The 15,626-nt window shown below is 43.2% G+C and overlaps 1 protein-coding gene across 5 annotated transcripts in view; it reads left to right on the top strand.

Annotated features, from left to right (window-relative positions):
* The window catches only part of Sybu (syntabulin), a 100,899-nt gene that overhangs the window by 75,517 nt on the left and 9,756 nt on the right, over nucleotides 1-15,626 (top strand). For all 5 annotated transcript variants that reach the window (XM_057791623.1, XM_057791622.1, XM_057791621.1 and 2 more), the window contains one exon: nucleotides 13,435-13,537. In XM_057791623.1, coding sequence (XP_057647606.1) covers nucleotides 13,435-13,537 — 103 coding nt within the window. The remainder of the gene's footprint in view (nucleotides 1-13,434; nucleotides 13,538-15,626) is intronic.

The raw sequence follows: 15,626 nt of genomic DNA, 5'->3' as shown, positions 1-15,626 counted from the left end.
TGCTGTGGTGACCTCCAACCATAAAATTATTTCATTGTTACTTCACAACTGCAATGTTTTGCTACTGTTATGAATTGTAATGTAAATATCTGATATGCAGGATATCTGATATGCAACCCCCACAAAAGGATCGTTCAACCCCAAAAGGGGTTCTCTGATGGCAGCCAAGCCCTGCCCTGGAAATATTTCTATATGACTTCATAATCCTACCTCTCTTGTTTTTACTTTAAGTTCCTTAAGCGGGGGTCATAATTAAAGCAACCACCCCAAGAACTTGGATTTCTTCAGCTGTGTTTGTTCCCATACTCTGTACAGATGTCAGGATTTGCCCATCTTTTATCATCCTTACTGGTGTATGCTTTCATTGAAGAGTACACAGGGATAGATCCAGCACTGATGTTGGAATATCTCGGACCATTTGGATTGGATCATTCAGTGCTTTAAAACAGTTTGTCAGGTTGAATGCCAGATAGTTTTCCCATTTATCGACTGAAATGATTTCCACCATTTTGTTGGGTTTTCCACCCTTTGATTGAGAAGGTTTATGCATATATCTCTTTAACTGTTTTTCTTTGTTGTTGTTTTGTTTGATTGTTTTTGTAGGCTTCACTGCAGTCAAGGGTGAACTATAAGCCAAGTATTAGTAAATATAAGACAAGTGTATAGTAAAAATATTATAAGTATTTTTAATGTTTAGCTCTTCCTGTTAAATTCTTTTGTTTGCCTCGTATTTTACATGATTTCTGCACTATGAAGTTAATTTTGTGAATTTATAAGCTATGCATGAAGAGGCCTCACAGCCGTCCCCTTCCCCTGTCTTGTGCTGCTCGTGGTCTGTCACAGCTGACCTGGTTTCTGTCCAGCCTCCCCTCCAGATCATTCTGTCCCTTGTCTGCATAAGGCGTCACTTGATTCATATTGCCACCGCATTCACAGATTGCCTTCAGTATGGACTGTGTCCCTCTATCTGAAGCATAGCTTTCTCAGTCTTTGTGCCTTGCTACAATAGCCCCAATTTGACTACAATTCTTTTCATCTAATTACTATATTCCATTCAAACAGGAGACGGGATGACCTGCATACCAGTTCTGCTTCCCTTCTTCCATGTTTCAGTTTTCACTCTTCCTGTTACTTGAACTTAGCCCCTCCTCGCCCCACCTCTGGGCACCGCCACCCTTATTACACTCTGCTTCATGCTCCAGGACCATCTCAAGTAGCGTCTGTCCCTACTGCAGAACCTGTTGCCTTCTTGCCCTCGCTCTAAGAGTTTCTTCCTCTGCTGTGTGCGCTGTGCTCTCTGTGTGGATGTGTGCTGCACTCAGCATGTAGCCTAGCTGCTTGAGTGAGAGCTCCGCCCCCTCCTTGAGATCCTGGGTCCTGGAACAGTGTTCCCTGTGCTGATGCCCCAGATAAAATCTTAGCATGTACAAGACACAGAGCACACTTGAAATTAGCCAATTTAGATGTCATCATCCTGGAATCCAACTGTTACATCTCTGCGACTTGTGATGATCAGGTCCCAAACAGTGAAGAATGTAGTCTCAGAATCAGACAAGTTAGTTGGCTCTGGGACTTGGATAGACTCATGATCACCCCTCAGAACTTTAGTTTCCTCATCCTTACCCTTTCTAGGATTCAAAGGATGAAAGGAACCAGCAGAAGCGGGGTTCTTGAGCAAGAAGGCTCTGGGGACACGGAGCTTACAATAGCGTTGTTATCTAGCGCTGTCATTTCTTGTCTGTTGTCCCTTCAAGGCGTGTGTAATCTGTAGTCTACTGTCAGCACCATGCCTTCCACGTTTGTGCTCATGTCATCAGTTAAGCACATTAAACGGGATAAGGACAAGGACAGAGCAGGGTGACATACGGCTAGGGATTTCCCTGGAGGTTGATGGGCAACCCATTAGTCAGGGCCTCTGGGTACTGAAGCATGATGTCACCCAGTGCACATGGCTGCTTTGTTTGCCAGAGTATCTTCAATGTTTATATCCATGTCCACTGAATTCCAGACATGTGTGTTATATGACAATCATAACGCTGTCAGAAACAGTGGGTGTTTTTCATATGTGGCTCTTGGGAAACTACTGCTGGCTCTTTCTTGTATTCTTGCGGGACTTTTTCCACATTTATGCTGATCAACACGAATGTCAGTAGGATGTGATTTCCACAATCTGTCTCTTCCTCTATTGCCTGCGTATTTCCCCCCAATTCCAACCTGCCACCACTCTAATTTCACAGAACCTGGTAGTATTGCTGAAAGTGGCCATACCACTGTCTTCAGCGCCTCTCCTCCACCATTCAACGAAATGTATTTCCTGTCTACCATATTCCAGGTTCTGTGCTTGCCTCTGGATATGCAATGATGAATGAGACAGAGGCTTTCCCAGCCACGGGCTTGTACCTGAGCTGAAAAGTTGAGTTTTAAGAGAATTAGGCAATGTTAGATGGAGGGGAACGTGAAGGGAAAATCCATTTGCTATAAACAACATCGACTGGGCTCATCAACTCAGCCTAAAGGGGACATAGGAAAAAGATTTTTACCTTGCTCATGACCCTTTCTGGGAGACATCACTGAAAAATTTCAGAATAACTGCGCATCCTATTGGCAAAGTGCTGCCTTGGTCCCTGGGGTTTGAGGATGAGTAAGCTCAGAGACAGAGGTGTTAAAGCGCGAACACAATTACCATGCAACATGATGAACACTCACGAGGTAGGACCTTAGAGGAGGGGCACCCACTCTCTTCTTGAAGAAGGTAAAGGTCAAAGGTAAAGTGAGACCTCAAGAACAGGCAGTGTTTAGACAAGCCTGGAGGGAAAGGAAATAATTCTGGCAGAAGGCACAGCATGTATGAAAACTTGGCATCATAGTTCATGCCATGGATGGTGAACGTTGTCTTGACACAGGTGGCATGGAAGACTTTAAGGAAGGAGTGATCTTAGGAGATGTATGCTATGAAGTAGTAAGGAAGATCAAGTATCCGGAGCCACATCCAACAGTTGGGTGTGGTATGGAAACTGCAAGTTAAAAAAAAAAAAAAAAAAAAAAGGAGAAATGGTTGTTTCAGGTAGAGCACACCGGATGGGAAGAAGTGGGTAGATCAACATCCAGAGCCGAGCAGCTGATTATAGCATGCAATGGCACCCTGCAAACAAGACCCTGTTATTGTAACAGCTCAGCTCGCTATAGATGGTCACCTAGGCCATTTGTAAAAGAACAAAGGTCATCTGTGGCATGAAGACATTTTCATAGGAAAATTTCCACCAGCAGACCAGGCAGATGATGATGTCAGTTGCAGACACTCCTTCCACACTATGAAAAAACCTGTATCTACCTGGTGCTCTAGGTATTGACAATTCTTCTTTTTTTTTTTTTTTTTTTTTTGATTTTTCGAGACAGGGTTTCTCCGTAGCTTTTGGTTCCTGTCCTGGAACTAGCTCTTGTAGACCAGGCTGGCCTCGAACTCACAGAGATCCGCCTGTCTCTGCCTCCCGAGTGCTGGGATTAAAGGCGTGCGCCACCACCGCCCGGCTCTTGACAATTCTTTTGAGCATATATTTATGATACGTTGTCCTGTCCGACGATGCAGGCTTATGCCTGTGATGCCAGACTTCCTAGAGAAGCTGTTTAGCAGCAGACACACTAAGTGCGGATCCACATGATTCCACATGGATCCACGGCCTAATAGTGATGAGGAGGAATTCTTACTGTGAGTTAGGAAAACATCGTGACGGTTAATCCCGGCAGTAATCCCAGGCAAAACAGATTCTGTGTTCCGGTATTGGCATTAGGAAACTGAGGTACAGTGACGTTAAACAATTGCCTGAGCTCACAGTGCCCTTAAATGGAAGACCAGAAAGGTGACCCCTGAACCCGCTGGCTAGACTCCACCTGAGCAGAGTATACTCTGTGTTGTTGACAGTTGCACAAGGCACAGTCAGCAGGAGCCAATACTCTGCCAAGTAAAATTCATTAAAATTTCACATTTTGAATGTAAAATGTGTAAAAACAATTCCCAAAATACATACTACAGTGTGTAGCTATATTTGAAATAACAGTCAAGCCTTCTGTAGCATTCTGTCAGAGACAGCCTCAGAGAAAACCGCCGTGTGAGTCATCGCAGGCTGAAGAGTGCTTTAGAGTAGTCGTTCTGGAGTTTCTGGACCCAGAGGGCTCATTAACCCTGAGCCTGGCCCCGCCTGTAAGTTACTAAGCTTCACAAAGACCAGTCTCGGTGAGTCAGAAGCGTGTTTCCAGGTGAGGTCAATGCACCCTCCAAGAATCACGTTGTAATTAGGAGGATGATCACCAGTGACTTTCAGAACAGAGGCTGATCTAAAATTGATCACCTGACCTGCTCCAAAAGCAGTTATTTGGCTTCACAAAGGCGGGTTGCCTCAGCATTGGCTTTACCTCATGGATACTTACATGACATTACCATGCCTCTGAGATTCATAATAAAAAAAGAAATTAAGAAAATAGCTTCTAGGATACAGAGAGAATAATACAATGTCACTCTTTCACAGAGAAATGACATGCTTGGTTTCCACACCGCAGTGCGACCTAATCCTTTGCCTCTCTGTTTCCCATCTCCTGACAGTTACTCACTTTATACACAGTGACCACTAAGGTGGCCTATCAGAAGACTGTTAAGAGGCTGTCAGTAGAACCCTTTGGACAGAATTGTGATGGCGGTGATACAGGTGTAGAGAAGTCAGGCACCTGTTTCCTTGGGTATCCATCTCTCTGAGAATGATGTTCACATATTTCCTCAGAGAAGAGACTAGCAAGGACCTCTGTGTCAAGTAAGAGCAACTCCTAACTTCCAGCCTCAGACTTCGGGTCCTATGGCTCAGGAGGATTTTAAGCTCAACTGTCTCCAAGTCACCATTGTGGCCTTGTGAGTGTTCTCTCTCCTTCTTCTCATGCTACTGTGTCCACACTTGGCTCCTTCCCCTCACGTCTGCTCCTTGCTCTGGATGCTGAGTCGCAATAGTCATGTATAGTTTCCAAACTTGCTAGTTCTATGTTCCTTCTGCCTGATACCCTAATCCTTTAGCTAGAAATGGTCTCTGTTGCTTTCTTTCTGAAAATTATGTCCCTGATGTGATTTTTGCCTCTTCCTGAAAAAAGCCTGGGTATCAATCTGACATTAATTGGGAAGCAAACAAAACAGAACAAAAACCTGTGGGGCATACAAATGTGATCTAGTGATCTTTCAGCAGTGTTGAGCTCTTGGATCTCACTGAGAACCAAAGTCAGCTGCTCCAGAAGGTTTTGCTAAATGGGTCTTTGTTGTTTAGTGTGCCATGGACTTTCTTAAAATAGTAAAACATTCTGTCAACCAATACAGATGAGATCTAAGGATTCACGTTGTAGTGGCTTATACTCCAAAGGCAAAACACAGGGTCCTTACTGTCCTCTGCCAGACTGTCTCCTTTTTTGCTTCTTCATGTGTCTGTTCTGAATTCTCCCTTCCCAGGCATATGCTATAATAGCTTCACTATTTCCTGAGTTCCTGCTCCAGGTCCTCCCCTGGTTTACTTTTCTACAGGCTGGATTCCAGATGTAACTCAGGGAGGGTGATTATCAGAAGAAAAATTAAGATACTATCAAAACTGTGACATGGACACTTTGTTCGTATACCTACACAACTTGTAGAGTCTTCTTAACTCTATGTGACACATCCTATGACAATCTTCCCTTTGGGGTGAACACAAGGCACAGGGATGTTAGGGACTTTTCTGAAAGCTACATAGCTAGTGCATATGGCTGCTCATCAAAAGAGTTTCATGAGATTTGAACACACAAGTGAGTAAAGAAGAGATAATTCATGAACCAGGATGTAAGGACACCAACATATGGGAACTGGAGCCTAGTTGAGTCCAGAGTTAAAATGCTGGCCTATTTAAATGCTGTGAAGGGAGAAGGCCTCCTGGGGATGATCCAGTGTGAAACTCCACTATTTGGTGGGCTATGGAGTGTGATGCTGTAAGTGCCATTGCCAAGGATGAAGAGTGTCCACAAGGAGCCCTGGAGGTTACTGACCAGTAGAGACAAAGAGGAGAGGAGACACTTACGGCTGATGTATTTCAGAGTTGATTTGTAAATGTGCTTAAGTATAGGAATAAGAAGCTATTTCAAAGTCCGGTGGATGTCTTGGCAGAAAAAGGAGAGAAAGTCCACTTCTCTTGATTATTGGAGCTCCATTCCATGGGCCCCACAGTCAGCTATTAGCAATATGAAGTTATTAGCAATATGAATGTTAAAGATGCATCAGGAACATTCTATGCACAAACTCTTTTCCCCTCTAACATTAGAGTCATTATGTTCTTCCCTAGAACAGAGACTGACACATGGGCAGGACAAATGTTCAACAAACATTTGCTAAGCAAATAATATATTAACCTTGGTGTGTGTGAGTGTGTGTGTGTGTGTGTGTACACGTGTGTACGTGTGTACCTAAGGCTTAAGAGAGATTTTAAATTTTTAACCAAAACCAAATATCCAGTTAAGGGCAATGTCTTTGGTTAGAAAGTATTCACTTTTCCCTTCCTTGCTGAGCTTTCTTTCTGCCTTTTTACAGTTCTCTCATTCACTCCTGTTCAACTTCAACAGGTGCATGGCCTGTATATGTGGCAAGAACAGGTGGCCGGCCAAGCCTGCAGAGATAAGGGGATGATGGCCTGTACAGGGCAGCCCATGACCTCGTGGCTCTCTTAGAGTCTGCTTTTGGATACCTGCCCGCTTACATTCTTAGACTTGGAAGCCACCTGGCCGGGTTGCTGAGTGCTGTAGGAAACTTGCTCTTTCCCTGGACTTTTCTGGAACAAGACTCAGACCTGAGGGCAATTCTACAGCTTTGTGGAGCAGCCTGTTGGCTAGAGTCTGATGTAGAATCTTCCATTTTTAGAAACTTTTCTCCACATACACACACCACACAGTTTTGTCTTAGGGGTTCTTTATTGAAGAATTCTAGGGAAAACTACCTTTTTATCAAGTTTTTTCTATAAGTTCAGTATAATCTTTATTGTGGATCTTTCTCAGCGGCAGGCACGATACTGTCTGCAATATCTTTTGATCCTTGTATTGTAGCTGTGGCTCTATTGAAACAATAGCTCTTGCTGTACACCTGGCCCTGTTTATTGTTTAGTAATACTGTTAATATCTTCATCACCATTTTATAGGTGAAGAAACTAAGGTAGAAAAGGAGTCGATAGCTTGCTCAAGATTCCACAGAGGCTTTCCATTAGAGGAGCCTAGATTCATAGGTTTCTTGACTCCAAAGCCCTCAAAGTGTTACATTCGCTGTCTTGATTACTTGTCACATAAAACAACATAAGTCACTATGCTTGTATTTTTGAGGTAAGAGTAATAGGCATATGGCCAGGAAAATAAAATTACGCGGGATGATACTAAGGTGAAAATGCGTTTGCAATGCCGGGTGGTGGTGGCGCACGCCTTTAATCCCAGTACTCGGGAGGCAGAGGCAGGCGGATCTCTGTGAGTTCGAGGCCAGCCTGGTCTACAAGAGCTAGTTCCAGGACAGGAACCAAAAAGCTACAGAGAAACCCTGTCTCTAAAAAAAAAAAAAAAAAAAAAAATGCGTTTGCAGTTGTTCTCTTCCAAGTTCATTTCTGATTCTAAGGGAGGCCATGATTGACAGACCATTGTCCTCCCTTGATAAAATATTCTAGAATATTATGAATTGCAGGTAATTTTAAGATTGGCTTACTTTATGGCAGACACCCCACACCTACCATCCTGTTTTAATCTAAATAGCACCCCTCAAGGTCTCCTCGTTTCCAAACACCCACCTCCCTCCTCCTATGATTGCGGTGTTCTCAGAGGCTGCTCCGCTTCCAGATCAGCCACTCACTGTTCGCAGACCTCCAGCCTGTCCTTCAGGTGCTCCTGTAAGACACAAAGTCTTAGGAGTTCAGCTGTCTCTTTTGCACGTATAGTATCCATACATGCTGTTACCAGCTCTGTTTGTCTTTACATGCTCTTAATAGAACACATACTAGCAGACAGTTTTCCAGTTTGATAAATGCAACCTGTCTCCTTGTTGAAGCAGCTTTTCAAGGACAATTACTGTTTTTATTTTTCTGTCATATCTTCTTATGTCATTTGCTCATTTATTCTTGGTTTGTTTTATTTCCCCAATTTATATAAGTTTTCAATGAAATAAAGAAATTAGCCTCTCATCCTATGCTATATGTTTCTTGGGCTCTAGGACCTGCAATGGTGTTTGGGGTGACTGTGTGCACTGTTCTAGCTCTTCCATTATGGGTGTGCTGGGCTTCAGCGAAAGTGATTCCTCTGTCCTCACCAGAGGCAGTTAAAGACAATAGCTGTGTTTGCGGCAGTGAGGGCTGTGAAGGGAAGTGAAAATCTTCCTCGATATGGACTGGGGATATAGATGGTTAATTTGAGTTAATTTGATAATTGCAATGACAAGGACAGAAGACTTGGTGGCTTAGAAGGACTTGTCAATGTTTGCTAGATAGTAAGTCTGCTCTGTGCTCAAATGCATAAGGACTCCATAGTGTCTCAAAAGCAAGCAAAAAAAGTAGCACTCTAAAGACTCAAATATAAGCATTGATTTAAGAATAAGTTTAGGTTTCAGCTTAAGCTGAAACTTTCATTTCCTTTTTCTTCTCTCATTCCCTGGCCTAGGCATGTATGCACTGAGCGCTTTCCCCTCTAACATTACAGGGAATAAAGAATACACTTCTCTAAGAGCCAAGCATTGGCACCAACAGGCAAGCAAAATACCAACCAGGAGTTTTAGAAGCTACCAAAGAGCACTTGTTGCTACCTTGAAATCTGCTTCTGCTGCTAGCTCTTGGTCACCAGGAACTTGTCCTCATAAAGGACACCCACAGCCACCTTCTTGTTTAGTCCAGCAACCCAGGGTCACCCACACAGGTAACCAAAGATGAATTTAATGGGGGACAAAACAGTGCTTAGGAGGATTGCCTCAGATCCACGAATTTTTCAGTTCCCTTCAGCCTTTCAATCCCAACTTTCAAAGAGCAAATCATGACTAGTGCTTTGTCAGACTATTTCCAGTGACAGCAGAGATTTTCCACTTGGGCACTGACACCCAGGCTGAGGAGGCAGATACCCTCTCAGGCACAAATCTGCTTCATGCCAGCACCAGTTCAAAATCCCTGTGGATATAGAGTGCGTATGGAAGGTCTTTCAGTTGAGTGTATCATTTGTCCCAAAATTCTTCTAAGAATTTAATGAAATCAGTCAATAAACAAGAATATAAATTTATATGACCAAATATATTCATTAACTATTAGCTATGTTTAAAAGCACAGTCCCTAGGATCAGATGGACCTCAGCCTTGAATTATTAGTTGTGTCAACTTGTGCACTCCCCTGCTATAAAAGCAATTTCATAACACCTGTCTCGACTTCATAGATTGGGTGTTATTATGAGAAATAAACTATTAGGTAATGGTGTTTGGGACAGTTCTTCATACAGAGCACTTGCTTCTGATAACAGGAAAAAGCTAAAGGAGAGTAATATTTATTCATTCCATTAACATGTGCTATATATCAAAGATTTTACTCTATGAAGGGGAAAAATAGCCTACATAATAATGTATTAAGGGTAAATGCTGAATAGTATATAGCAACAGATTATATTTGAGGATAAATTTACAGACTTACTTTTTTTCTTACTAACCAGCACCATTTTCTAAATATTGTAAGAAAGAAATATATAGTAAATAGAAGCTATATTTTAATCACAACAAGCTAAAAACAATGATTAATAACACTTATTTCTAGCTGATGCGCTGTCTGCTGAGTGTTTCTGAGCTTTATGCTATGTATATACCAGTGACTTACAGTCAACCTGTGATGTCACTGTTACAGTAAGCCTGTGATGTCACTGTTACAGTAAGCCTGTGATGTCACTGTTACAGTAAGCCTGTGATGTCACTGTTACAGTAAGCCTGCGATGTCACTGTTACAGTAAGCCTGCGATGTCACTGTTACAGTCAACCTGCAATGTCACTGTTACAGTAAGCCTGTGATGTCACTGTTACAGTAAGCCTGTGATGTCACTGTTACAGCAAGCCTGTGATGTCACTGTTACAGCAAGCCTGTGATGTCACTGTTACAGTAAGCCTGTGATGTCACTGTTACAGTAAGCCTGTGATATCACTGTGAAGAAACTGATGCCTGAAGGGGTAGAGTAATTCTCCTCACGTCATCACGGAGAAAGCAGAGGTGGGATGTGTGTGGCCCCACACCGCTTAAGTTCTGCAGAGGTGGGATGTGAGGGGTCCCCGCCACTTGACTTCAGGTCTGCAGTTCTGTTGAGGTGCTCTCTGTAGAAAGACAAAGCAGCTACCAAGAACTACACTGGCATACACTAAAGACACTCAAGTGCCTCTAAGTTTTGTTGCCAAGTAAGAAGTAAATGGCAAGTCCTTCTAGTCTTTTTCTTTGTTACTTTGCTTAGTAAACTGGCTGGGTGTATTAGATAATCCACCAAATTAGCTTTCTTAGATGGGCATAGTAGCATGTGTTTATAGACCTAGCATGCATGGAGATGGGGGAATCAACTAAATTCAGAAGTTCAAGGCCATTCTAGACAACGCAGTAAGACCCGATCTCAAACTAAAATAAAATATTAAAAAAAAAAAAAAAAAAACCTCACTAAAGCTGAGCGACAGTGGTGCCCATCTTTAATCCCAGCACTTGGGAGGCAGAGGCAGGTGGACCTTTGTGAGTTCAAGGTCAACCTGGTCTACAAGAACTACTTCCAGGACAGGCTCCAAAACTATAGAGAAACCCTGTCTCAAAAAACCAAAAAACAAAAACAAAAAAACAAAAAAAAGCTCATTGATTCAAATTGTAATTTTTGAAAGCTGTATATTTGTGTGTGTGTGTGTCTGTCTGTGTGTCTGTGTCTGTGTCTGTGTTTGGTACTCAGATGATAAGAGTTAATTCTCTCTCTCCACTTCTACATGAGCTCCAGGGATCAAACTTGGGTCATCAGTCTTGTGTAGCTTCGTGATGCTAATGCACCAAGTGACTTTATCCACGGAACCATCTCACCAGCCTTCAAATTACAAATACAGGGGGAAAAAGTCATTAGTGAAAGTAGTTGGGAAGTAGCATCCGCATAACTTGACTACCATATCATTCAAATGGATTTAAGTACAGCTGCAGCTATAGGCCACCCTGAGAGTGGCTCCTAATCGTTTACAGATGTGTTGGAGATAAGATAGAATGTACCGGAACAGAGAGAGACTTTCAGCTCTGCAAATACATGAGAGTCAATATATTGTGTTCTGGTAGCAATAAAATGTTAAGCTAAGTTAACCATTTAGCTTGAAGACATAAGTACTAGAGATCAAAGGCGTCCTAGATTTTTAGTAAAACCCTGGATATTTAGCACTTGTCTATGTTCTAGAATCTCTGTTTTCATGCAGGCGGTTATTACAACACGTGACTTTTTGCATGTCTTTTAAGAAATGAAAACCAGGTGTTCCCAAGTAATAATTTAACATTTGAAAATAATACCTTAGGCCTGGAGGCTATACCCACAAGATATATTTTTGGAAATTGCCCATCTTTGTCACTTAGAAACCAATCTGATGATCTGCTGGCAGACAAAGCTGGCCAATTAGGCTGCCAGGAATAGTGTGTCGCCAGATTGCGCCACCAATCACCAGTCTTTGAGATTTTCAAGGGCTAAATTTACCCAGTGAGTTATGCAGAAGCAACTAATTAAGTTCACAGAGCTTTGGAAGTGCATGTCATCATAGACCGCTTCTGCCATGCATAAGGAATTGCTGGTCTGGGTCCCAGTGTATTGTCACTCTAATCTGCTAAGAAGTGGGAAAGAGAGTTACTCTTTAACTAACAGGTCATTCTCTACTCTTTTCCAAAAGTAACTGGGCATCCTGAGGGTTCCTGGGAGCTCGAGGAGGGATTTGTTTTCCTCTGCCTGTCTTGGTACAGTCTGCTCTTCCCACTGGCTGTACTAATAAAACCTGTTGGAATCTACACAGCAGGATCCCAGCCCTGGCTGCACTGTGTACCAGGCTATTCTTGGTGATTTCTAGTTGTTCCCATAAAGCCTTCAGATTCCCTTGCTTCATCCTCTGCCTTCTCAGGGTAGCACTCCAGTATTACAGATATGTTTTGATGACTTGATCCTACCCTGGATCAACCTTCCACAAGCCTAGGGCCGATCAGCTTCTATCTCTTCCAAAACACAGCAGTGAGATTAATGTCTATCTCAGCGTACCGATTTTCCAAGATAGAATTACAGAAAGTACTTCATACAGAGCTGGTGACCTAATAGGCACTGGATAGACAGTCATTGTGATGATAATAATGGTTCACTATTCGTAGACAGGGAAGTGATTTAGATCATTCTTAACTCCCTCAATTCAGAAGTGGGAGCTGCTTCTGGATTCTAGGTCAAAATACCACACAAATTCTGCTGTAGGAATTGAGTGAGAAAGTCAAATAAAATGCACCTAGATAGTTTCCAAAGCCAAATGCAATGTCGTGCTCTTTTGAATCATCCTATTTTATTGTTCCCATTGTTCTCTGTTCCCACCACAGCCCTCCCCCTTCAATTCCCTAGAAAACCTATGGGAATAATTCCATTGCTGATATGTGATGGCTATGACTTCTTATTAAAATGGGTTTAGATGATTCCAACACGCGGCGTATTATTACAGTCACACACCCAACTCTCACTTGTTCCCATGATGCCCCTTGTAAGCTGACAACCCCACCTCGAAGCTCAAATCCCCAATTTCTGTCTCACTCCCAGATCCCATCACTGTCCCTGTGCTTAGAAATGTTAATTTTCTGTTTGGTTAAGATTTCATCCCCAAATATATACACACACTCTGATGCTGCTATCATAGAAAGTTGTGTCTGCAATCAGACAGTGTTGGTTCAAGCCACTCCTGAAGCCAGGTCTTCTGATTGCTTCAAACTGGTTGACTCCTGACCAGAGGGGCCAAGTTCAACTAGCCGACGGCAAGGGCTCCAAGATAAACTTCTGGAGGAAAACTACTTTTGCTCCTAACAGGAGCCTTCCTTTTGCTTACACTTTGGGTGGAGTGAGCTGTTGGTGAGAAGGGCCCAGGGAAGATTGGGATTCCTTGCCCTGCTTGGGCCGCTGTTTATAGTCTGCTGGAGACTGGCTCTTTGAGAAACCATCTGCCTGGCCTTCTGTTCTAGGCTGTTTATGAAACGGTGTCTTGTCCTTTCCCTTGCCTCCCCCAGGAAAGCACAAAGCTTTTGGAAGCTCTGGAATGTTGGCGCTTGAAGGTTAGAGCACGCAGCTCTGGAGGCTCGGACCTGAGAGGCGGGGTACTGTCGTCCCGTTCTTGGCGCTCGTTACCTTCATGCTTCTCTCTCTCTCTCTTCTGTTTTTTTTCAGGCAGTGAAGCAGATTTTAGCTCCTCGAGCAGCACAGGCAGCATCTCGGCTCCTGAAGTCCACATGTCCACTGCGGGAAACAAGCGCTCCTCTTTCTCACGCAAGTAGGCACTGACTCCCGCTCTGTAATTACGAAGCTCAAGGCAGGTGACTTCCTGTCCATAGCTTTCTGGGGAACCACCGGGACTCTGAGACTGTTATTAGTTTTGAGGTATTCATTCTGCAGTAATGTGTAACTGGTCGTTTGCCTGCTTCACCTCCTGTCCTCATATGACTGAGCCTGCACTCCCTGCCCCCCAGCTATCTCTCAATCAGACCCTGGCTCTCTGCCCTCCTCCCCACGCTTGTTGCACGGGGAAATGACGGTTTGCACGCTGCCTGCCCCTCATAACCCCTAGCCACCTGCAAAGGCTCTAACTTCCCTTCTTTGAAGGAGACATTTATTTACGTGGGAAGAAATGAAAAGAATGTGTAAAGTTCACAGGTGTGCATTCACTGCCAGAGGCAGCAGAGCAAAGCAGCTGGATGTGTGCCCTCTAGAGCCAGGCTGCCTTGGCCTTACACTCGTACCACCCTCCCTAGGCTGCATGGCCCTGAACAAGGGGTTTCGTTTCTCTACACTTCGCTTCTCATCTGCAAAATCGATGACACCTACCTTGGAGGGTTTCTGGTTAGGGCAGTGTTTGCCAAGTGGTAGGCATTATAAATCTTTCACCATTATCGTTAGCTGACTTGGGGCACGGGATTATAGGAAAATACATGCTAATGTTCACATTTAGTGGGAGGGGTTCTAAGCCCAGGGTTTTCTTTCTACCCACGAACAGTGTCGTTATTCCTCTGTAGGCACTCATTGAGCATCTGCTGTAAGACAGCAAACAGAACTCAGAGAAAGCCGTAATTATTCTAGTAATGTACAGAAGATAATACATGGGTAAATTATGTAATTTGAAAAAAATGGCGCATGGAAAGTAGAGAGAGAGTGTGTGATAGGGTATGTGACCCATTTTTGATGGGCTAGTTTCCAGGGTACTGATGTGAGCTCCATTAGGAACTAAGGAGTGGTGGAGTGACGTCACAGCCACCCGGAGAACGTCTTCTGACTTTATTAAGTCACTTCACTGCCCTGCGCCACTGCATTCAAAATTATTTCAAGTATTAGTAATTTATAATTTTCAAGATCCTTTCTGTTTCCACAAACAGACAGCTCTGGAACCCTGGGCAAATATTTCCTATTTCTCTTGTGTGGACAGAGCATTTGACTGATGACTGTAAAGGGAACTAAGATGCCTCCAGTGCACAGCTTCACACTAAAAATAGAGGAAATCCAGATAAATCTATGATGAAAAGTAGAGCCCAAGTACCAGAGCACTGCGGCCCAGTCCAACCCCTCTATCCTTTGGTTATAAAGTGCCTCTGGGATCACAGGGGAGGGATGTAACCATTCGTGGGGTAGGTGAGGCAAGTCACGCAACCCTATGGTGAACTGTATCAAAAAAAATGAACCCATAAAGAAGGCAATTTTATCGAGCATTTCAAATGAACATAAGATTGTAGTTACATTCTGAAAACATTTTAATCTGAAACTCAGGATTTTAAAAAAGTGATCAAAAATTGAAGTAGCAGATATAAAGCAATTTGGGCAAATCAGATATGTCACAATTGTTTTGAATATTAGTTAATTTTCATTCTTATTCCTATGTGTGTATTTGTGGCTGGCATGTGTTTATATGTACCAGATAGATGCAGGTGCCATGCCCTGGAACTGCTGGGAACTAAATCCAAGCCATCTGCAAGAGAAATAATCTCTCCTAATCATTGAACCATCTCTCCAGTCCCACACCAGAATCTTTTATAGCCAAGTAATAGACTTCCAAGTTTTAACCACAATTAGTGTGTGGAAACTGAGATTGACTCCTCACTTCCTTTCCTGATCTAGGCACAGAGAATCATCAGCAAGTTCAGTGATGGAAGATCTTGGGCTTATCCTATAATTGTTGCACTCACCAGGACCAAGCAATAAGGGCCGCTGGGAGTGGGTTCTATATCCTAGACAGTGTAGGAGAGTCAAATGTGTAGCTAGTTGCCACCTTGTGTAGCAGGAATATTCAATGCGAGTGTTGGGGTGCAAGGGAAATGTGGAATTGTTCAAAAGATTTTTGACAAGTTGTTTCTAAAGCAAACCTTCAGAGACTT

This window comes from Chionomys nivalis, chromosome 17 (assembly GCF_950005125.1).
Source record: "Chionomys nivalis chromosome 17, mChiNiv1.1, whole genome shotgun sequence".
Taxonomy (NCBI): domain Eukaryota; kingdom Metazoa; phylum Chordata; class Mammalia; order Rodentia; family Cricetidae; genus Chionomys; species Chionomys nivalis.
This window is presented reverse-complemented; position numbering and strand designations above follow the sequence as displayed.